This window comes from Electrophorus electricus, chromosome 6 (genome assembly GCF_041902795.1).
Source record: "Electrophorus electricus isolate QZ-2024a chromosome 6, ASM4190279v1, whole genome shotgun sequence".
Lineage (NCBI taxonomy): Eukaryota > Metazoa > Chordata > Actinopteri > Gymnotiformes > Gymnotidae > Electrophorus > Electrophorus electricus.
In genome coordinates this window covers 24,309,465-24,334,376 of record NC_137502.1, presented here as the reverse complement: position 1 = coordinate 24,334,376, position 24,912 = coordinate 24,309,465, and the positions used below count along the sequence as shown (strand labels likewise).

The 24,912-nt window shown below is 49.6% G+C and overlaps 1 protein-coding gene across 5 annotated transcripts in view; it reads right to left on the bottom strand.

Annotated features, from left to right (window-relative positions):
• Window positions 1-15,878, bottom strand: part of kirrel3b (kirre like nephrin family adhesion molecule 3b) — a 153,953-nt gene extending 138,075 nt beyond the window's left edge. For 2 of the 5 annotated variants that reach the window (XM_081716061.1, XM_081716064.1), the window contains exon 1: window positions 15,264-15,875. In XM_081716061.1, coding sequence (XP_081572187.1) covers window positions 15,264-15,306 — 43 coding nt within the window. In that variant the 5' untranslated portion in view covers window positions 15,307-15,875. Of the gene's footprint in view, window positions 1-15,263 lie in introns of all 5 variants that reach the window. The other 3 variants (XM_081716062.1, XM_081716060.1, XM_081716063.1) reach the window with 3 other exon arrangements.
• Window positions 15,879-24,912: the final 9,034 nt, after the last annotated feature.

Here is a 24,912-nt window from a genome sequence, read left to right as displayed (position 1 = left end):
CCTCCTTCTATCATTAAAACTCAATCCGCCGGTTTATTGATCCATCTGCGTAAATAAATCGATAAATGAGCCAACGAACACCAAATCTGATCAACATAAACTCCGGCAGAAATGCCCATGCTGACGTCAAGTCCAGCGCTGTGTCTGCCTTACAGGTGCATGAAAAACAAACGTTTATCGCATACCTAAAAACGAAAATTTTTTTCTGGGACGTATTTATTTGTTTTATTCCATTATCTACTATAAACAAGCGCCCCAGTCCCTCTGGTGTCTGCATTTCCATTACCGACGTGCAGTGTCACGGAAGCGCGCAGAGGGAACGCAGCCCCCCAGCTGGCGGCATGCTTTCAGAGCGTCCGCGCTGTGTACTCATCCCAGCGGGGTCAGGCCCTGCATGCCGCATCCGAAGGTCAGAGTGCATTAATGTATACTACCTGACGCTCTAACAGGGATAAATGTGCCGGGTTTTTGAAAGTATCGAATAGCAAAATAACATTCAAAGTCCGTCCTTCAAAACCTGAAAGAATTGGTTGTGGAGTACAATAGAAAGTGAGGCTGCGTTTAGACCTTGGGGGCGTACTGGCCAAGCCGGAGTTATGTCTCCCTGGTGATGTTCCCTCTTGCTGTGTAGACTTCAAGGTGAATGACAGAGAACTACTCACTGATTTCCTTTCTTATAGACGAGAAATTGTTAACTTTGCACACATGGACACACTTGGTAGGCCCGCGTATAGAACTCTGTATGGTGAAGAGAAGACCGATACCGACTGGCCTAAATCCTGTTGGTTGAGCGATCTTGTTATTTTATTAACTAAGTAACGGTGAGACCCAAGCTTGCACTTGGCATTCACCCAGATCAACGCTGGAAAAAGATCCCACTCAGCGGTTGTGTGTGGGCATTATTAGCTGCGAGTGAACCCATGACTGAAGAGTTTTATGGCAAAAAATCTCCCACCACTGACTGTGCTGCCATGTCAGAAGTAGCTTATATTAATATAACTAGGACATAACCCTAGACCACAACCAAATAGTAACCATGCGACAGATACATCTGAATGGAACAAACTCACATGGTAGGATATCACAGGTCCCTCACTGAGCAAAAACACATGCACCTAATTACAATCACACACACAAACACAGAAACACACTTGGTAGCGCCGAGCGGCTGAAATGAACTTGGCCGACCCCGTCCCTGCCCGCCACAGTGACCACTGCGGGGCAGCTATGTGCAGAGTGATCCTGAGAGCCAATGCCCACTGTGGGCAAACATGGATGCCAAGCCCTAATTTCACTCTTTCATTTTCCAGCGGGGGTGCAGGGGTAAAGCAAAGGTCATCAGAAGGGGTTATCTTGAAAAATGGAGACATGAAGTGACTGACACATTCCCTCCTGGGCACGGGCTCCATCTGACCCGGATCTAGAAGACACACACCCGTGTATCTGACCCGGATCTAGAAGACACACACCCATGTATCTGACCCGGATCTAGAAGACACACACCCATGTATCTGACCTGGATCTAGAAGACACACACACACACACACACACACACACACACACCACTGCCACTACCCCACTTCTTCTTCCTGTGTGTATATAGATATGTAGATGTGTGAGTGTGTCTGTTTGGTAATCTCAACCCCGATGGTGTGTACCAGACTGAAGAGAGGAAAACATTCCTTATCGATCTTTTTCTTCCTTTCAACTTCATTTTTTCTGGGTTGTAATCTGTCTAGCACCAACACAGTGAACAGCATGTCAAAACTAGGCTAATTTGAGTGCCTGTTTTGTAAAGCTGTAGAAGATGGACACAAAAGCACTGGCCAAAAAACATTTTCACTTGCTGTGATGACTTCATCACACAGCCTCATGGGATTTTTCACATTTCATTCTGTTCCTCCCCTGCTCTCACACAAGTACAAGGTATGAGTCTCCATGGATACCCTCCATCAGCATCGCACATCTTGACGCAAGTTTTGTCAATTGTGTGTCATTAATTTGGCTGAGGTCCACTTGTGAACAGCAATCTGGCTCCTCTGCATGTGTTCTGGGAGGCTGAATTAAAGGCTTTTACTGGCACATGTCAGGATGGCTCTTTCTGTTTCCAGCCTGCAGTGTAGGGACACGTCAAGAGATCACTACCCTACACCCTACGCTACACCCAGCTGCCAGTACTACCTTATGCTACACCCAGCTGCCAGTACTACCCTATGCTACACCCAGCTGCCAACCTACCCTACGCTACACCCAGCTGCCACCACTACCCTACGCTACACCCAGCTGCCACCACTACCCTACCCTACACCCAGCTGCCACCACTACCCTACCCTCCACCAGCTGCCACCACTACCCTACGCTACACCCAGCTGCCACCACTACCCTACCCTCCACCAGCTGCCACCACTACCCTACCCTCCACCAGCTGCCACCACTACCCTACGCTACACCCAGCTGCCACGACTACCCTACGCTACACCCAGCTGCCACCACTACCCTACGCTACACCCAGCTGCCACCACTACCCTACCCTCCACAAGCTGCCACAATTACCCTACGCTACACCCAGCTGCCACCACTACCCTACGCTACACCCAGCTGCCACCACTACCCTATGCTACACCCAGCTGCCACCACTACCCTACCCTCCACCAGCTGCCACCACTACCCTACCCTACACCCAGCTGCCACCACTACCCTACCCTCCACCAGCTGCCACCACTACCCTACGCTACACCCAGCTGCCACCACTACCCTACCCTCCACCAGCTGCCACCACTACCCTACCCCCAGCTGCCACCACTACCCTACACTACACCCAGCTGCCACCACTACCCTACGCTACACCCAGCTGCCACCACTACCCTACGCTACACCCAGCTGCCACCACTACCCTACGCTATACCCAGCTGCCACCACTACCCTATGCTACACCCAGCTGCCACCACTACCCTACCCTCCACCAGCTGCCACTACTACCCTACGCTACAACCCAGCTGCCACATCATTGACTCACAGTGCTGTGAAGTTCTCAGAAGCTCCCATACACTGGAAGATTTACTCTGGAACTGTGTGAAACAAGTGTACTCCAGTGAAATAATTATGTGATTATGTGACTTCAGAGGTCATTTATACGTGCCAAAGCGAGGGGGTGAGTACTTATGCAATCGATTGTTTTCTATTTTTATCTGTAATTAATGTTGGAAAATGTGCATGTGTTTTTCCCACTTTGACATTTCTGTACTTTTGTTAATTACCACTTTTTGTTAATAGAAGGCAAAAAGTGCTTGTGCATGTCAAATAGTTTATCCTTTTTTTTTTCCATAACGAATTGTACTGTATTTACTGAGTGTTGTACAGTCATGTGCTATGCCCATGCACGCGTACTAGAGATAACATACTGTCTGGTTAGACACGATCCGATTCATGTTAAGACCTATGGTGGAGTTGGTTCCTAATGAAAACCAGATCATTACATTCGTCGTCAAAGCACCCCCACAAATTTGATCGAGCAACAGGCTTCGTGTGGCCTGTTAGCCAACCCGCACCCATCTGCGCATCTCCACTTCCTGCCTTTCCCAGCACCGGCTCTCCGCGTCAGCCTGAGCTGGGAGATCCTACGACTCGGCTGCTGGCCTGAGATCGGGCTAAATTGCTTTATTCAAATCACCTCTCCGGGAACATTCAGAGTGGCCAGTCGTTATCATCGCACCGCGCCAGTCGCAGAAATCGCCAGCACGTCACCTGCAGCCACGGTGCGGTGCGATTCCCGTCCCTCCTGTGACTCTCCCTGCGACTCCGCGAGACGCCGCGACAAGCTGGAGCCCACACAGGCCACGCTGCGCTGTGGAGCTCGTCGGCCTCGCAGTCCCCGCGCCTAACGTGCAATCAAGAAAATCACCAGAGCCACAGAGCTCGTGCCAGCTTAGCTTCCTTGACAGGAGGGCAACACTTCGCCGTCAGCCTCCAACTTACCAGGATCTCTGGAAACTTGTTTGTCAGACTCGACTTCGATATGTAAAAACATCTAAGCGGTGACTTTAACCGAGAGGCTGTTTCGTAATCCTCACACTCCGCGGGCCCTCCGCCCTCTGCGTTGCTGTGCCAGACTCTGGGTCGTGTTTCGTTTTAGCTTCCGTATTAGCCGCGTGTGCACCCGTAACCCGCCGAGATCTGCAGAGCCATTAGCTAGCTTCTCCCTCGCCGGGACGGCGCCCCTTGCCATGCACCGTATTCAGCGCTTTGCTAGGAGCTCGGCGGCGAGGCAGAAGTGGGGAAGAGGACCCCGCGTGCCAACTCCAGCCTCCTTCCGTGGGCACCGGAAAACTCGCTGCTGCTGCTTCGCCGCTGTGTCTCCAGTAAGTTTGTGTGTTTGTTTATTTATTTATGTGCCTTTTTTCCCAGGTGTTTCTTAAGATGCTGCTACTAATTTGATTCCCTAGCACTTCCTCTTCCTTCTGTAACGATTAATCAATGTGACAGCCTCTCAGAGTCCTAGGAAACTCTCTCTCCCTCTCTCTCTCTCTGTCTCTCTCCGTCTCTCTCTGCGGGCTTTAGCGCTCAGCTCGACTAGCAGTCACCTTTCACAGTGCCACATTTGCAAGTAGCGCCACACACACACACGTGTGTACACGTGCACCCTTCGTCTTCTCTCCATTTTCAGTTCAATGTAATATATATTATAATGCGATCATTTTTTTTTTTCTTTGAAAAGACTTTGAAGAAGGGCTGAGTTTTAAAGCCATCCTGACAGTCAGGCCCACAGCTCCAGGATCAGAGGAACAGGACCCTTCAGACTGGTCAGTAGAGCAGAAAAACTGACCCTAGAACAGCCTTGTTATTCCGAGGCCTCCGATAAATCATGTCACTCAATACACACTGCACACGTTTTTAAGACAGCTCCCACATGAGCCGAGTACAGCGAACACATCTGAGCGGGTGAGGCCCATCGTCATGTGTAGCATATACGGCCTTCGGGATCAGGTGGAGAAACACCGGTCTAAACACACCTGGAAGGACCTCCGTGTCCATGCTGTTCACCTAAGAAACGGCTTCCAAATGTCCCCCAAATTTTTGAACAAAAATCGAAGGTTGTACACATGTGCACATGCATTATCGCTGCAAGGGGTATGCCAGTGAAGTCCCTAATTGCCCCGCGATCGCAGCTCAGCTGCTTGACCTATCCATGCTCCAGCTCTCGTTAGCCGGATCCTCCTCCCGCGTCTTTAGCCCACATGCCCTTCAACTCCTTTCCCACTCAATTACACCCAGCTGCCCTCACACCTGGGAGGCCTCGCACTTGAAACTGCAAAAGGACCGGAGCGCCTCTCTCTCTCTCTCTCTCTCTCTCTCTCTCTCTCTCTCTCTCTCTCTCTCGCTCACAGATGGCCCTCTCCCACACCTTCTCCTCGGATGTGCTCCGGATGCTGGGATCCGGCGGGTGAAGAGGTGGGTGTCGTCTTCGGCCTCCTGCAGGGGTTCAGAACATCTGTGAACATTTGGGCATTTCAAGTAGTCATGCTCCACTGCACAGTCCTGGACTCCCCGCCCCCAACATGCTTTCCCTGGAGACAGGGATGGAGTAGGGGGGTGGTGGAATGAGGTAACAGAGGCATGGACGGATCTTTTGCTCTTTTCTCCATGACTAAGATGAAGGAAATAAAAAAAAAACCAAAAAAAAAACCAACATTTTACTTTCACAAAGTCAGCAGTATGCCTTCATAATAGTGCCAGTGCCCATCCATCTCCACACAATCTTCCTCTCTCTCTCTCTCTCTCTCTCTCTCTCTCTCACTCACTCTCTCTCTCTCTCTCTCTCTCTCTCTCTCTCTCTCTCTCTCTCTCTCTCACTCACTCTCTCTTTCTCTCTCTCTCTCTCTCTCTCTCTCTCTCACTCACTCTCTCTCTCTCTCTCTCTCTCTCTCTCTCTCTCTCTCTCACTCACTCTCTCTTTCTCTTTCATTTCATCTTTACTTTCCCTGATAATTTCCAAATTTCCACTTGATATCCTCTAGGCTATCTAGCGCTTTGTCACTCTTTTATTAGGGCCAATCACTCTTCCTTAGCACAGCTAAACACACACACACACACACACACACACACACACACACACACACACACACACACACACACACACACACACACACACATCATATTGCATATTTCTTTAGTTTCACTCTGTTCTCGTCCTCTATCCCTCTCTTTCTCTCTCGTTCTCTCTTCCTCTCTCTCACTGTCCAGTTTAATCTAATCCTCTTATCTATCCTCCTTCTTGCTTCTCTCTATCCCTCCTTTTCTCTCTCTCTCTCTCTCTCTCTCTCACTCTCTCTCTCTCTCTCTCTCTCTCTCTGTGGCCTGTGCTACCACTTGCAGACACAGGGACTATAATAGACCTACTGAAAGCCCAGTTAGGCTTCACATCTTCTCTCTTTGAGAGGAACATCACAGGCAAGGAGAAGAGTTTGATCACACGCCATAAGCCATCCTAGCTGGATTAATACAAAGACCCCGCTCATGTCTGTACTACCCTACGCCCGTTACCTACACAGCGTGGGACAGGCCAAAGTCCCCCTCCACCCACCCCTGTCTGCCGCCCGTCCTTTTGATCACGCTTGCTCTTCCGCTTCCGACCACGCCACGCCAGGCAGCTTTGGCTTGCAAAGGTGAAGGAAGAACAGGAAGTCGGAACACGGAGGAGACGCCTGTCCCACCAGCATGATCTTAAAAGGGGCCGCGTGCAGGGGACGGGGGTCTGCGCCTCTCATCCCATGCGCTGGATGTCATCTGTCGTCTCCGTTGTCGGATTCCCAGATGAAAGGGCGTTTGTTTTCCAGGCCTTCAAACTGAGGAGCAGGAGAAGCGCTAACATTCTCTTTCGTCAGCGACACTTTAATCCCGGCTCGACGGCCCGTCCGCGCGGGGCTGGCTGAGACGCGGCAAGCTCCTTCCTGCTGTGTTTGAAGATGACACGCAGTGCAGCGCTCACGTGACCAGCAGGGGCTCGTTATATGCCACCTTAGCCCCGGCAAAACACAGCGTGTTGTCTTCTCGGACCCTTGCTTCCGGAGCTAATTTCTGCCGAATTCTTTGTTCGGAGAACGAGAGAGGGAGAGAGTGGAATGTTTAATCTGTCCACAAAGGGGGGCTGAGGTGGTGGCCATATCATAAGAATGAATGGAATAGAACGCAAGGTCTGCTTGCCGACACGGGAAACCATTAACCCGGCATGATGTACAGTACGAGTCTACCTCATGGAGATGCAGGCGCACTGCTTTACATGTCCTCCAATTCGAAGAAATCATTCAAGTTCAGAAAGTTGTGAAAGACAGTCAGCTTCCTCCTGGAAGAAGAAAAGAACTGCCTTCACCAGCAGTGCAGGTAAATAATTTACAGTAGCGACATCCCGGGACCTCAGGACATCTCGTTTTGGGTCAAGGGCTCTATGCTTGAGGACTGCCAACATGTCAGAAACCTTCACGTCACAGGGGATGTTATTAACCCAGGACTGGAGACTGGTCCGTCTGCATTTTTAACCAGCATCGTGCATGCACTTCAGGCACACTTAGATTCAGTTTGCCTGACGACACTCTGGGAGAGGCCGGGAGAAGCCGGTAGGGGCCACGAGAGGACGGGGGAAGCTGTGAGAAGCTGGGAAAAGCCGAGAGAAGCTGGGAGAGACCGGGAGAGACCGGGAGAGACCGGGAGATGCCCGGAGATGCCGGGAGATGCCGGGATATGCCGGGCCATGCCAAGCATTTTCACACGCTTTGGCAGTCATAAAATATCTGCCAGAACTGCTGCCTTTCTCAGCATGGAGCATGAGTTCACAGGCGCCATAATGGAAAACAGGTCCGAGCGCTCAACGGAAAGGCATTTCAAGCCTGAAGCTAAAGCTGTTATGCGTCAGATAAAGAAACAATGTGTGGTAATAAAATTAGCATTCAAAGAAAGAGAGGCATAATCTTATTCCCATTTGCCCGAATACGTATACGTAACACACACATGCACTCACACATACACCCTTACACATACACACACATGCATGCGCCCACACACATCAATAGCGAGGATTACCTCGGCGGTTCTCAGATACCTTTAATTCGTCACTGCAATCCCTCTCCCTTTGAGTTTCTCCACCAGCTTTCTGCAGAGATAGCTTTGTTTACCTTCGGAGGTTTTGTGTTTTGATGTACTTAATCAGACAACAATTAGATACCACAGCCTTCAGAGGGAAAGCAAATCCCTCAGAGGTTTTGTTGGCGCGCCGTGGCTGTGGGCTTACCTAAATACCTCAAACACCCCACCCCAGTCGCTCTGCCTCCTGACTAACTCTCGTCCCATCGCCGTGGCCCCCCGTGCCCCCAGAAAAAGTGGCCGGCTGCGCGCAGATCACACGCCGTCCCGGGCCGAGAGAGAGAGGGGCCGGGTGGCGTCGCGGTACGGCTAGCTTAGCATGCTTCTTCTGATCAGCACGCACGGCTCCATGGGCCAAAATCCCCTTCTGATTTTGCTTTCTATGCTTTCTCTCTCTCTCTCTCTCTCTCTCTCTCTTTCTCATAATAAAAGCGCTCTCTTGCGGCACTCCGTTCACCTCGATCGTCATTTCCCTCTCCGACACGGCTTCCTACCCTTTATGCGGCCGCGGAGCACTCTGACGCCGTTACGCGGCCCTTCACGCTGACATCCGCGCTTAAGATAAGGTGCTAATAAAGCGTCTTCGCTGCGAGGAGGCACTCTGCTCGTAATCGGATCTGGAAGCTGGGTTCATCACCGGTGTTCGCTCATCCCCGGTCCTGTTTCCTCTCCGGGATGTCACCACGGCTCCACCGATGGAACGCAGTGTCCGACATCTGACGTGTAAGACTTGCCCACTTCTGAAGAAGTGTGGCATGGACGGACCAGTAAGGAGGTGATTGAATTCACCTACGGCGTTGACTCCCATGAGGGGTGGGCGGGCAGGCGGGTTGGGCAGACGGGCCGCTACGCGCATGGGAGCTGAGGAAGCAAGCTGGGGCCAGGCCGCTGGGAAACCGGGCCGCTGGTGGCTCCCACATGGATTCGCTCTAGCATCCACTGAGGAGGGGCCAATGACCAGCTTCAATTCACCTGGGAGGCTGGCCAAATCGGAAGCATTGCCAGCGCGCTTCAGAGGATCGCAAATCAGCTACCCGCCCTCAATCCCTCATTAGCATTTCTCTGGTGCCAATCTGGCAAGAGGAGCCACTGTGGTATTACACTGCACTTGAACCCAAGCTTGGGGAATGTAGACTGAATGATTATTTTAACATCTACACACTTATTTACACTTATAGACAGATGGATGGATGGATGGCCGGACAGACAGGTGGACGGACAGACAGACGAATGGACGGACGGATGAACAAAAGGACAGAAAAACAGACAGATAGATAGATCACACACACATTTAAACATGACGCATTGCCGTGGGTGTGCGGGAATAGGAGCAAGGCTCCATCAGTAGACAGAGTTGCTAATCACGTCTATGAAAAAACACAGAGCCTTCTTCTCAAGCGGGTCATGCAGTTTGGGGTCTGGATTTCAGTCGACTGTGTTTAACCACCTCCCGCTGGATACGTGCTGAAGGAATTCGAGGTTTCTCCACGTATTCCAACACGCCTCAGCTTCCTGCAACAAGTGGCCTAATTAGACAGACCAAACCGGGCCATGAGCCAGGGGTGACAGAGAACGAGAGAGAAAGGGAGTAAGTGAGTGAGAGGGGGAGAGAAAGAGAAAGAGAGAGAGAGAGAGAGAGAGAGGGCACTTGCCTCTCTGTCAGTTCAGTAATTCTACCTTCGCTGGGCTAATTAGCTATGTTAGCATGGCAGAGGACTGTGGCGATGTTTGGGTTCTGATTAGAGAACACAATGGCTAACACAACCGGTGGCAAACTGCCCTGCACTGCGCGGGAGCAACAGCTGATTGGCTGAAGGGCAATTTCAGCATTCAGAGATTGGATTGAAGTCGGGAGCCGCGACGCTTTCTGTTTTTATGACGGACTTTGTCTGGAGAAACGTGGTCCGTAACGAAGGAGGATCAAATGGGGCCATTCAAACAGCAGCTTCCTCTCAAACAATTATCTCCATCTCCCGCTGCGTAGAATTCCCGCTCCAGCGAGCCCTCACATGCACGCCTACGACAACATGTCACTCAAACACACAACACACACACGAATGCAAGCGCACACACTCGCATGTGCACTTACATACACGCGCGCGCACACACACAAAGGAACGCACTCGTGCAAAGTCCATCTCCTGGGTGATGCGACTGCCTCTGTGCTGTTTTGATGCACGGATCCGCTGTAGCTCTGTCACTCCGAGAGCAATGTGAGAAGCGTGGCCCGCGCCCGGGTCCCGCGGGGTGACTGCCTCATGACACAGCAGTTTTTTTTTTTAAGATGGTGGACGACTCTGCGTTTATCCTCGCAGCCCTGACTCCTGGCTAAAAGAGCGATTAGCATTTATATAGCCGAGCTGCGCTCCACGGTGTGAGCGGTGCATGGCAGCGGTGCCTAACGAAAGTGCCAGGTGCTCAGACCGCCAACCTGAAATGCTCCGCCGCTATTGCTGCAGAAAAGGCTGACGGAGCAACGGAGGGAGAGGTGCCCCCACCCAGGCGGAACCTCACGCCTCCCCGCGGACCCCCGGCGAGGGCAGCACCAGTGACCCGATGCTCCGACTACAGCACGTGATCCCATTCCTTGGCTCGGTCCATTAGGTCACTCCAAGTCCAGGACAGGAACGTGTTAAAGCAATGGCCGATGAGAAAATAAGAGATCGGAACACGGAGGGATGAAGGGCCTTCGTTTTCCTTAGCATTCCAGGTTTATTTCCACCTGGATCCCGCTCCTGACACAGGAGAGGGGTTAATTCTACAGAGAAAAAAACCCCTTCTTTCTCCCTGTTATTTTCTGTGCATTATGTTACAGGTTAGGCGCTATTAATCTGCCCTAATCTGCCCCCAAATCCAGGACATGTCCCGAGGGACCCACCCTCCCTCCACCTCCTCGCCCTAATGTCCCCTAACCACCCTGTGAGCTTCCACAGGGGCAACAGAGCAGCTGAGGGAAGTGTGGTGCCAGGTGACCCTGTTACTGCCCCAGCATCTGGTCGAATTACTTAACGCCGCGCCCAGCAGCCGTGTAATCCAGGATAAAGCCTGTTTTATGGAGAGTGCACCAATCTGGGATAAACCCCGCAATCCAAACCCTATCTCATCCAGATTCTGAGGGAACATTACCTGCGGTCGAGAGGGGGAGACGGGAGAGAGAGTATAGAGAGAGAGATGGACGGAAAAGAGAGAGAGAGAGAGAGAGAGAGGGAGCGAGAGATTGGGCTGTTATAGAGAGAATGATGTTCTTCCAGTTAAAGGTCCTGATTTCATTGGTGCTTTACGACATCCAGGAAAGTCGCAGTGCTTGTGCGGAAAGCTTCCAGCAAACAGGGCTTTCAGGGAGCAGGGCCAAGTGAGTGAGCTTCCTCCCCTGGCCTGAGTCTGGCACAGCAAAGCTCCAGCAAAGAGCCGCTGGATTTGCGCTGAAGTTCGCTTTAGACCGCATTGGCTGCAGAGCAGTGCGTCGAGGGCCACACGTGCCTGACGTGTGATGAGCATCGCAGTTCGAAGAGGCAGCACGTGCGTGTGACACGTGCGAAGAACATTGAGGCTCGTCACGCGGTTCACACTTCCAGAATCCTCTCCCTCAACGTGCAGACTTAATGTTGAAGAGAAAAGAAGCCACCAGCGGGAATTTTTCAGGGTTTCGGAGTTGGCAGTGGAGGCAGTGGAGGTGTGTGTGTGAGAGTGTGTGGGGGGGGGGCTTTCGAAAGATAGGATGTGTAGGTTCCTGGAGAGACATTGTCGATTAATTCCTATGAGACTCCTTTGAATGGCAGACCTGGGGATTAGACGTAATCCAGAGAGATTATGAGAGCGGCTCACGGCTGTATAACGTGAGCTGGGGGAACTGCCGCAGCGCAGAGCCAACAGACACAAACAGAGAGAGCAGGTAGCTGACAAGGTCATGGCCCCGCGTTTGACCTCCTCGTAGAGATCCCGGCAGAGATCCTGGAGATCCCGGCGTCCGGTGCTCGGACACCGCTCATAAGCGGCGGGACAGGAGATGGCCGGAAGGCAGAACAGGACCGGGACACGGTCGACGGAATGCGGCGTACGAAGGAATTAAGTGAAGGAGTAAATGAGACAGGAGAGATGAATCAGAGATCAAGGTAGCGTGGAGGTCCAGAGTGATGAAGGCGTCTCCACAAAGAACATGGCAGTGGGCGCAGAGCCAAAATTACCCAGCATGCCATGCCACAATGAATCAGTGTCTACCGAATGACTGAGGTATACAAATGCATTGCATGAAACTCGATTATCATATGCCATAATTTATGTACTTTGAAATGATTTACAAAGTAACAAATAATTATTTGCAGCCATGACAGCAACCAGAAATACCTCCACGCCATTCAAATGAGAGCGGCAATATTGAGACATTCCCAGTCTTTCTGTTTGTGTGAAGCAGTGGAGGGTTGCTCGGAAAATCCGAAACAGCCAAAAGTGACATTTTAATTATCCGACTGCAGCAGAGCATTCAGCCCTCGGCTCCAATTCCAGAAGAGTCACAAGCAGAGAGAGAGAGAGAGAGAGAGAGAGAGAGAGAGAGAGAGAGAGCGAGAGAGAGAGAGAGAGAGAGAGAGAGAGAGAGAAATATGGAGGCGGGGAGTAGTGAGAGTGAGAGAGAGAGAGAGAGAGAGAGAGAGACTCAGTAGCTCTGAGCAGTTCTGACCCCAGAAGAGAGCTGATTTGCTCGTGTCAGTAGGCCTACGTGTCAACTCAGAGAGAGAGAATGTGAAGGGAGAGAGAGAGAGAGAGGCACGGTTCTGAGCACACATACGTGTGTGTGTGTGTGTGTGTGTGTGTGTGTGAGTGAATTACAGTGAGATGGTCTAATAGCATCACAAACTGGGCAGCTGAACAAGGAGATAAAAAAAAGAAAAGAATGATGAGAGGGAGAAAGTTACATGAAAAGGGTGATGAATCACAAAAAACAGAGTGAAGAAAGAGAGGAAGAGAGAGAGAGAGAGAGAGAGAGACCTTGGGCAGACAGCTAGCTTGTCTGTGGTAGCCCTGTATTCCAGCAAGCTCCTGACCGTCTGTGCATTATCAGTCACTCCTAGAGACCAGACGTGTGTGTGTGTGTGTGTGTGTGTGGATGTGTGTGTATATGGGTGTCTGTGTTTGTGTGTGTGTCTGTGTGTGTGTGTGTGTATGTTTGTAAGAGTGGGAGAGAAAGTGTCCTATATATACGCTCGGCTCTTGACAAAAACTCAATACTGACTTTTCTGTGTTTCACTAGCAGCTACCAGACTCAGCACAATGTACCAGGCTTACTCTCTCTCACTCTCTGTCTCTCGCCAACTCTTTATCCACCTCTCTCTTCTCTCTCTCTTCTCTCTCTTTCTCTCTCTTCTCTCTCTTCTTCTCGCTTTAACAAACACATGTACAGCATACAGTTCCCTCAGTCTAAGCCCCGCCCCATGCCCCGCCCCTCCTCATATGCGCTGACACCAGCTGCTTCTGTAAGCAGCCCAATCATGGCTACAACACACTTCATCTGTGGGGAAGCGATGTCTCCCGGGGCAACCTGACCCGTGCGCATGCACGTCGTCAACTTGTGTTCACCTGTCCGGAGTCTGCACACCCCTTCCGTCATCCTGATGTTCCTATCAGAACATCGCACATCTTAAGAGTCAGAACAAATCCTATCTAGATATTAGAGAAACGGAAATCGAGATCTAACTTTTTATGCGGCGGTCCAGCACTGATCTGCACCTCACAGATGAACATAGGAGTGATTGAAAAAATCCTAAAATGAAAATAAGAACATAAGAATAACTGGGTGCGTGTGTGCTGGACCAGTGTGTGCTGGACCAGATCATTAAGACGGTAGCCTCTCCAGGAGCACCTCTACTCTCAGAGCAAAGAGCAGCAGCAATCGCAGGAGAGAGCGAGAGAGAGAGAGCAAGCACATGCTCCATCAGCGTGCCTCTCTGCTGGACTTTTGTTGTGCTGCCGGGGACACGCACCCGCATCCGCGCACGCCGTCGAGAGAAGCGGAGTTCGTACCCCGGCGGCAGAATAATGAGTTCTCGAGAACAGAAACACGACTCGGACTGAGCGGGGTCATTGGATGCACGCCAGCGCTGGCTGGCAGGCACCGCCAAACGAGCCGCGCTTTCTCGAACACAGACGGCCGGGCGGTGATCAGGCAGAGCGAAAGAAGAGGGAGGAGAGACACCAAGGGGAAAAGGGGTTAGGAAAAGGCGAGAGCAGAGAGAAAGGACGATTTTAGTGCCACCTCAGTCTATCAAATCTCTGCAATTATGAAGCAACGCCGAACAGAAAAGACTCAACTAAAGCACTTTGTTACATAAGATATGGAGTGTGTCTGTCAGAGACATTCACATACAAACACACACAGGCACTGAGCATTGGTCATGGATTCCTTTAAACCTCCCCAATCCCCCTCCCCTACCACACACACACACACACACACACACACACGCTTTGAGATAAGTGCTTTTCTGGGTCACCGGGTGGTGATAAAGGGGAACAATTACCCAGACCCAGTTATCAGCAGAGCACCACGGCCGGAGGCGAACCCCGGACAGACCCGGCCGGTTCCAACCACGCTCCCTGAGCTCACGCGGGGGGCGGGGGTCTTGCCGCTCCAGACTGGCTTTCAAAGACAACCACCTGGTGGTAAACAGCAGAAGCTTCCCACAGTACCCGTCTCAACACGAGAGGGAGAAAATCACATCATCTGACCTACAATACAAAGAGTGTCGGGGCAGAGCGTGCCTCGGCGTCCAGCTGAACGAGGCGCACGCGAGCATGTGGGAGCGCGCGCCGTCCTGCGTCGTGCCTCCAGTGGAGTGTGTGCCACGCTCCGACTGACACGCTTAGCTCGCCATCAAACCAAATCAGGACAGCGCTGTAATGTCCCGGATAAGCACGAAGAAGTGATGCGTTCCCAATAAAGAGGCAACAAAATAATCCACGCGCAAACATCCAGGCACGCACGTCCGCGCGTGCCGTTGAGCGCAGCTCTCCGACACCCTTGATAAACCCTCAGGCTAATTTGGCAGGATTACCTCCAACTTTTTGCCTCTGGTTTTAATGTACGGCAGGAGCCCTGAGACACCGGGAGCTGCAGCAAGACGAGCTGGCAATCATCTTACCGTGACCAGCGAGACACAGGAGCAAGAAGAGCCGTCCCGTCATCTCGGCGAAAGGGGCAGCACGTGGGGCTTGGGGGGCTGACCTCTGAAGCTGTGCTGAAGGAAGGAGGAGGGCTGGTGTTGAGTGGGTAGTGAGACCCTGGAAGTTCTCACACACTCACTTACACACACACATTGCACACACACACACTCGGGAAGCAGGCTTCTGGCTGGATGCTGCTCTTAGTCCGTCTCTGAATACGCTGAATGAAGAGTCTCTGTCGTCTTCATCAGCACTCTGAGGGTTGGTTCTCTCCCCCTCTCCTTCTGTCTCTCTCTCTCTCTCTCTCAGCGTTCGTCTGCTGTGTGCTGTCCAGCTTGGGCAATGCTCACTCTCCTGTTGTTGTGCGGGCGGTCTCGGGGACTCGACGTGCTCACCCTCACTGTCGCGCTGGTGTTTCACACACTCTGCTGAGCCGTTCTCCGAGCATCTGTGTCTCTTTCGCTCACCCCTCCCTCCTTCCCTCCTTCCCTCTCTCTCAGTGGAGGAGCTGGAGGAGGGGGCTGGTCCGATGGAAGGCCCCTCCCCCGCCGACTGGAGCTGAGCTATGTTGCCGTAGCAAGCAGCTGAGACAATCAGAGCTAATCTCACTGAACTGGGGCTGCCGTGACAGAGTAAGTGAGAGGGCAAAGGCAGAGAAAGAGAGAGAGAGAGAAAGAGAGAGAGAGAGAGAGAGAGAGAGAAGGAGAAAGGGAGAGAGAGAGGGAGAGAGAGAGAGAAGGAGAAAGGGAGAGAGAGGGAGGGAGAGAGAGAGAAGGAGAAAGGGAGAGAGAGGGAGGGAGAGAGAGAGGAAGAGAGGGGGAGAGAGAGGGAGAGAAAAGGGGAGGGAGGTGTGGGAGAGAGAGAGAAAAAGAAGGAAACTACAAAAGAAAGAAAAAATCACTGTTACATAAAAACTCAAAGTAAAAAAGGCAGAGAGGCAGAGTCTGGGATGAATGAAACAGGAAATAATGCAGAAAAGGACAAAAAAAAAGACAAAAAACAACATGAAAAAGAAAGAAAGAAAGAAAAAGAAAAAGGGAACAGGTGAGTAGGCAGCTTGCATGACCCTTACCGGCATCAGCGTGCTCCTTACCCAGCAGACCCAAAGACCAGGCGCACCACTCTGTCCCGTCAACCCAGCGAGGGGCCCCTCCGAGCACCAGCTGGCGGGGCCGGGCCAGGGCCAAAACGCACTCGAGGCGGCCTCTCGTCTGACTCATTAGCTGGGTGTTTGAAAACACTAGAAATAGATTTCCAGCGGGTCACTGATTGAGCTCTGGAAGAGACAAAGTTAATCTCTGGAATGCACAGCTTGCTAACAAACATCGGATCGTGTGTTAAATATTTCATGACTCCTATCCCCCTTCACGCGTCTGACTTGCCTTGTGATGAGGCGGCTAGCAGACCCTTCAAGAGGTAACAGCCAGGATGCTCAAAACTCCGCTGGGCAGAGACCTCCTTAGGTTTTCATTAAATTATGGTTAGACAATCGCACAGACCAACCTAATATCAACGTGTGTGTGAATGAATTCTGGAGTTTTGGATAACATGGCTATGTGCCCCTTTGAAAATCTGTGAAATTGGCTAAAGTTCAGATCTCTGTCTCTCTCTCTCTCTGTCTCTCTCTCTCTCTCTCTCTCTCTCTCTCTCAGTGAAACAGTTTTAGGAAACAGTGGTAGAGAGTGATGCCCTAGCAGCTGGCAGAGGGGTAACAGCTCTTGGAGACTTAGGAGAAAGTTTATTGGTGAGTGCCAGTGCAGCCTTGAGCTGTTAGCTCTCACAATCAATGCTTTCATTTGAGCAGATTTTAAAACAAGAGAATGCCCAGGGATCACTCTGTCTAGAAACAAGACAGGAATCAATATTCCAGGAGAACACTGCATTTTGACTGCATTTGGCATCTTCTTAAGATGTTTTCCTAACTTTCAGAAATACTGAGGAGATGGGCAAAACTCACATAAGAAGATCTGTAACATTTAGGATGTGTCTTACAGCTTAGACTCTGGGAATCTGCTTCAAATGTAAAAAGTTGGGGGCACTGAATGAATTCTGTAACTCACTGACTACTAGAAAACATAAAATCTCTCTCTCTCTCTCTCACACACACACACACACACACACACACACACACACACACACACACACACACACACAAAACCTCTCTGGCAGTGTTTCAACAGCAGACATGTCAGGGTCATCGTCGGGCTCCTGCTCCCCCCCAAAGCATCTCTGACATGGGCGAGATACCCACGCGCGTTCTCAGACATTCTCATTATGAAAACAAGAAACTGCAGGACACTAAGGTGCACAAGGTGTTCAGTCAGACATGCACTCCACTAATGGGAAAGACATGGAAAAAAAAATACTGACAGCGGCTTCACAACTCATGTAAGCATGAATCTCGTAAATGGTGGTAACTGGCTTCAGACTGGCTATCCTCAATAGTACAGTAATATACCTTTAATTTTACATGATGCTTGAAGGAGACCAAAGTATCACCATTTCCTCACTGTACTCTTCCACTGTCTCATTGCAGTAATTGACTACAAATTGTTTGTTTGTTTGGTTTTTTTTGCTGTCTACTGAGCAACAAGCAAGAGCCATTCACTTTGGGGATCCTCTCCGTGGACAAATAGCCACGTAAACATGTCAGGAGGCAAAATACATGGATGCTAAAGGGGTGTTATTAAAGACGAAAGGGTCACGTGCGGGCACAGCAGATCGATGGGACCGCTGGGCCCGCCCACGACGTAGGCAGTGCGGGGCCGTTCATCTTATTTATGTGGTCCTTTCTCGTGCCTTCACCTCAAGGCGCTGCACAACGAACGCGACCTGTTCCTGCCCTAATTTAATGAATCACACGGAGTCACAAAGTGACCTTTGTGACTCTTAAACTTAAGAATGACCTGGGAGGGAGGGACTGGGAGGAGACTGGGAGGAGACTGGGAGGAGACTGGGAGGAGACTGGGAGGAGACTGGGAGGAGACTGGCTGGAAGGGCAGCGGAGGGGTTCGGGAGCAGGTCCATGCGTTATGCAGAACCCCACTGGCCTGGTGAAGGCACGTGGATGCGACACGTGTCTCTAGACAGGCGCTCCAAGTTTCCAGCCTGACCTTCGAATCGGCGTGCAGAGCGCGCATAATGATGGATAGCACGTCATGATGGTGTATGGACTCAGCAGGTGAGATGCAGAGTATGAGAGGTCCAAGGGGTGGGCCCAGTGCCCGACGGCAGGAATGGTAACGTTGCATTTTGGGGCGGGCGGATAGGGTGAGACCCCTGCAGTGAGACAGAGGCATGTATACATTATTGACACAGCAGCTGAGGATTGGCTGGACTGAAAAATTACACATCTGACGATTTGACTCCAGCCAACATATCTGCTAAACTGTGTGTGTGTGTGTGTGTGTGTGTGTGTGTGTGTGTGTGTGTGTGTGTGTGTGTGAGTGAATTACAGTGAGATGGTCTAATAGCGTCACAAACTGGGCAGCTGAACAAGGAGATAAAAAAAGAAAAGAATGATGAGAGGGAGAAAGTTACATGAAAACACGTCGATTTCGTGGGTAGATGTACACCTGTAGATGCGGGTGTGAGAAACTGGAGGAGAGTAATCAAGTACCAAAGTTATTATTCAAATTATGACTTTATGACTTATTCAAATAATTATTCAAATTATTATCCAGACTTTATGGCTTATTCAAATTATAATTGAAATTATTATCCAGACTTTATGTCTTATTCGAGTTATTATCCGGTCTTTATATCTTCTCTCTCTCTCTGTCTCTATCTTTCTCTCTCTCTCTCTCGCTCTCTTTCTCTCTCTGTCTCTGTTTCTCTGTCTCTCTCTCTCTCCATCTGTCTCTCTCTCTCCGTCTCTCTCTCTCTCTCTGTTTCTCTCTGTCTCTCTCTCGCTCTCCCTCACTGCACTTCTGTATTAAGATAAGCGGCAGCACAGAGCTCATTTGATTTCCATTAGTCTGATCAACCAAGAACCTACACAGGCGTAAACCAACAGAGCTGAACTGTCAGACACTCGGTCAGGAAGCACATGGCAGAGAGACATCCTTGGACTGAAGAAAGATCACAAAGCCATCGCTCTCGATATTCTTATTGGCGATTTGTTTTCTTGCTTGGAATTATGGCTCCGTCGGCGATCTTGTCTACGGAGATCCCTGCGAAATTACCAGCACTGTTTTTCCCAGCGCCTTGGTCTCTGGCATGTCATTTAGGCCAATTTGACTGCGTGATCTTCTGTGATCAGTCCAAGGTGCGTTGTGATTGTGTTTCACTTCATTTGAGTAGGTTTTCTTCCTTATTTGAGTAACATTTCCATCCAAGCGTGGGCGCGAGTGAAGGCAACCTAGCCCAAAGCCGGCACAGGTTAGCTTTCTTTAACCTAGGCTGGCTGCAGGGAACCTAACGCCAGGCTCAGCACAGTGCACCTCAGATGGACGTGACCTCTGCCCCACAGCCTTGCTGTCTGCCCTTCACCTGCTGAGTTTGACAAAGGACCTCCATGGCACTTTAACCTGCAGCACGGTAGTATATTTCATCATACTGTATTAGTAAAGCAAATCGATGCTGGCTGGCAAGCATTGATAATAGTAAGCATGTGCTAGGCACAGTGCGAGGAGTTTGGTTAGGGCCGCGTTAGGATGTCCTACATAAGACCAGCTCAGACAGTTAAATCCTACCAGTACCCATCAGAAAGCAACCAGTTCGACAGATGTCAGAGTAGCGAGAATCTGTGTCCTCTAACACAGTTCCTCCACACCTTCTCCTCTCCACACCTTCTCCTCTCCACACACTCTCCCCCAGGGGATGAGGCTCACATCAGGGGGGCCACGCAGCTCCTGACCCCAGCCAGCAGACGTAAAGCGCACCATAATCTCTGGTGTGGAGAGTAATATATTAAATGCATGCTTTGTTTTCCAGTGAACCATATCATGATGGAGCCGATGGTAATTTGTCTCAGTGGTGAAATGGTTTCACGGCCGTATTACCATTAAGGTTTACAAGGTGCAACAGAAGATAAGCCCTTCCATTAAAGGAAATGGCAGGTTTTGAGTGTATGCTTTTAACACACCACACATAAAGAAATAACATGTCATTAAAACATTAACTTACATGAAAGGCCATAAATACACTGGGTTATAAATATTGTAGTTTTCTTTTTTTTCTTATCAACAAAATATTAGATGTAAGCATGGCTGTATATATATTTACCTGTAATGAAAGTGGTTATGAATAAAATGAAGTGCTTTTTTTTCCCCCTTGGATAGCATCTTGAATAGAAAGTTTTGTGTGTGTGTGTGTGTGTGTGTCCGGGGACACCCGCTCGAAGGCGATGGTGCGAGCGTGTGTGTGTGTGTGAGGCGGGGGTTGTGCTGATCAATTGTAGCCGAAAATGCTGATGTTTGTGCTGTTCACCATCAAAGTAAAAATATCGGAAAAGTTGCAGCCTCAGCGAGCGGTTAGCATATGTTAATATTCACGTCGCGGGTCCTCCGCCAGCGCTCCCAATTGAAAATGCAAAGTAAAGCGCAGTGAAAGGAGCCCCTTGCCTAACTCCCTTTGGCCCCGCCCACCAGCTCCGCCTCCGCGCTAACCCGGGAAAATACCACCGCGAATATGCATACGACAAGGGTGCAGCCACAACGATAAAAAATTAAATAAAACAATAATAATATATATAAAAAGCACTTTGTCCAGTCTAAACAAAGCATGCGTGCTGGCAGACACAGGCGCAGTGAAGGTCACCGCACTCAACCGGCGCGTGCACAGAAGTCATACTAATCCATCAAACATCTCCTGAAGCAACCTTTTTGCTTATTTTTCTGTCAGCCTTCTAAGTTGGCAGATAATGTGAGAAGTAGACCTTGTCTCAGATAAAAGATGACGTCGACGAGATATGCATTTTCATTCGAAATGCTCTTTAGGAAAATGCCTTCAGAATATTGTCAAATCGATGCTTATAAATGATTTCGATTTTGTGGGAAACTAAATATGTGCAAGAGGCCATAATTTTAAAAAATCAGGTCTCCAGCGTGAAAGCCACTTAAAGAACTAAATTTGCTGGTTTTTCAGGCGATAATCAAGAGAGTTTATTATCAAATGTGGTTTAATGGTCACTCCTTTCACTGATCACATGCTCGGTGAGTGTACGTAATGATGTAATTAGGTCGTTTATGCATCTTCGAAGGGATCAAATAAGCCTCGTCAGTGCGCGGATAATGTATTCGCTTCCTTGTCTCCTGTGTACAAGCTGGCATACGGAGCTCTAACGGCTGTAATTGTTCTCCTCTCTTCTGCCATTTCAAAGCAGCTAGGCCTGCTTTTAAAAACACAGTAGAGCAGTCTGTTTATACTGGGAGCACTCAGCTCTCTCTCTCTCTACGCACACATTATGAACGCTGCGGACTAATTGCCGCTGGAAGTTTGTTACCCCGATCGTTCATTTTTTTCTCTCGCATTGCCATTTCCTTGGAACAAATTGTGCGTTATTGCACCGCTGTTTCCTTTGCAGACACATTCCTGATCAAATAAAAAATACATTCATTCAGTCCTGAATCTCACTGTGCCGCCACCCCCGGTCAACAATGACTCATCTCGCCCGTCCACGCCAGTCGGCGCAACACATATAAACTAGCATCTCCTCATCCAAACTTTACAGCGCGATGTTTACCGAAGTAACAGCATAATGTTACATTTTAATGAGCTTGCAGTGTTTTACAATAATTCACATGTGCTTGTGATTGAGAATGCTCATTTGTGAGCTGAGGAACAAATATGTAACAGCTTGCTGATCTCAGCATCGCAGATCTATAAACATTTCTAAACATGTTTGAGGGAGACGACAGCTGCACCTGAAAATTAGACTAGTAGCACTCTGTACAGCTCTGTGAGAAAAAAGGGGTAGGATTGCAAACGATTCCATACTTGCCATGTATGTGGACTCGAATGATACCAAATGGTGGCATCTAAGCCCTAGGTAGTGCGCTGTGTGTCGAACAGGCTGCCATTTGGGATGCAGCCGGTGTCTTTCACAAGAGCGGCTGTTTCTTCTTACTTGCTGTTACTGCCGCTTAAAGAGAAGCGATCCACAACTGACCCATCAAAGCGGATCGTGAGCTACAAGCTCTGCTCCCCGGGAAGCACAGCAATCCCTTTTGATGTCAGAACTGCAGGCTCACGGCTGGCAGAGCATCCCTTTGATGTAAACGCTGCCAGCAACTGGTCATTTTTGGTGGTGGGGTTAAAATAGCACGTGAAGGTGGGCTGGCCGACACGGACTGGCGACTCCGCCGCTCTTGACACACCTGCTGAACGCTGAGACGGACTGGGCCGAACCGGGTGCTTCTGAGCATGGAGATGAGCCGACTTGGGAAGGCCCTGGCCCTCGTGAGTTCAGCGGGCCGTCCGCCGGAACAGAGCGCGCTCTCACCAGAGCAGAGCGGACAGCGTTCCAGCCTTCCGCCTGTGCAGCTGATTGCGTTTTTCCTGTTGGTTCACAGGAAGTCGCAACAGCAGCAGATGTCCAGAAATCCCACCGTTTTCCGTGCTCTTGCTGAGCTCAGGGAATAGAATGTGAATCAGTCCTTAGCCACTGACCGGATCCAAGTTCAAATCTTATTTGCCAACATGGGCAGAACACACTCAATCTTAGTTTCTTTGGTCAATTTTATACATTTCCATTTAGGCTTCTGGGTAATTTGGGAACCAGAGCAGATGATTAGTCTGTGACTTTTCTACGTCCTGTCACCAATGACACCCTCCTGGCAACGGACTACTATAACAAAAGGAGGATTTACCACACAGAACCACAACATGGGGCTATAGCAGGAATATTATTGGGAAACTTGGGATCATCATGTAGCCATGTGGCTTTGTTTGTAACCTGGAGTAAACAAGCAGCATTTCCCAAAGGCAATGAAAATGCACATATACTCATTTCTATATAGATGTAGCTGTAGATATATTTATCAGTTAAGTGTCAGATCTGGTGTACGGGCGATTTGTATCGCTGAAGTGCTTTATGATTGAAAATGAAAAAAGGCCAAGTTGCTTTTTATTGCTTGTTTGTTTTTTTCCATTATGAATGAGTCATAAAGTCCATCTGAGGAAAAAACGAAATACTCAAAAGTTTTCTGTTGGCTCTGAATGTGGGCTGAGTCTCTGTAGAACTCCACAACATAAAATCCCTCAACAAATACAGCCGTAAACTAAAATAAAAAAGCCAGTGTGCTTCCTGGACCTAGCTGCCGTCAATCCATACGGGACCTCACCGAGACACCGGACCAAACTGTTATACAGGAAACACTGTTCAAGTCTACTCATGTTTTCTGGGCTCAGTCACTGATTAAATCCCAAGAAAGACACGTGGTTCTCTACATTACAATAATATGTCAGTAGCACAGCATCGTTCATATAATCGACGCTGGCCCCATCCTGACAAGTCAGCAGAGAGCATCTGGACAGATTATCATCCTGCCTTGTTATTTGTTTTGCAGCGAATTCACAGAGTAGGGTGGAAAGTAATCTTCTTCCCTTCCTTATGACACGCTGCCCTTAATTCCTGGATTAAGTCTTTGTTATTTCCTTCTCTATGTAAATCACATTTCCAATGGAAAACCCCTTCTTTTTGTCTGAGGAACAGGCACGACAATCCCATTAGTCTGTTTGAACGCAATAGCAGGCCCTCCTACCGCTCCCCAGCCTCGGGCCTCCCGCGCGAGAGTACCTACGTGGCGCGCTGCACTACTGCCAAGGAGAAACGAATTGACCTTCGGTTTCCTTGACGATGCAAGGTGGGATGGAGGCTCGGCTGCAAATTCCGCCGTGCGGCACAAGTGCTAATTTGCTTCAGAAAGGTCACCGGGGTTTCCCGGCAATTTGGGTGCAACCACTTCTGGGCGGCTGCCATGATTGGCTTCAGAAGCGCTCCAGCCGTCCCAGGTGAGGTTCCCAGACAGACCTCTGTGCACATGGTGCAAGTTGTGTGTAAGAAGACGAGCTTAGTACTCATGTAACTCTGCATTATTATAGGTAATACATATGCTGCTTCATCATATTTCGGCATTGGGAAAAAATGTAGGTGACATCAGACAGTCTCATAATGTTGTTTAACGTGAAAAGTTAGTTTTCACGCATTTAACTTTGACTTGTGTTCAAACACAACATATAGAGATAACTGAAGAAACCATGACAGTAAAGTAAACAGGTGAGGGCAAGACGAAAAATGTAGAAACTGTCCAGATGAATGTCTTTCACTGTTCTATATTCTGAACGGCATTTCATATGTGGCAGTGTGATTGAATCAAGGGCTTCAGTTAGAAAACAAATTCACTTAATTCTTCCGTTCTTCTGTGAGTCTGGGAATGTCTAGTTCCTTCACTATGTCAATTAATCTCAAGTAATTTGAAATTACGTCAAATGTGTCGGCTCTTTTGTGTTGAGTGCATGTGTGTGTGTGTGTGTGTGTGTGTGTGTGTGTGGAGGGGGGTTATATCTAAACCTGCTCCTAGTTTAAAGCTCATGTCTTACCATCATGCTCTGCTCCTCCCTCTCCCTCAGAATAAAGATAGTGTAGGACTGGGCTCTTTGTTTGAGAATATCACAGTTACTTTT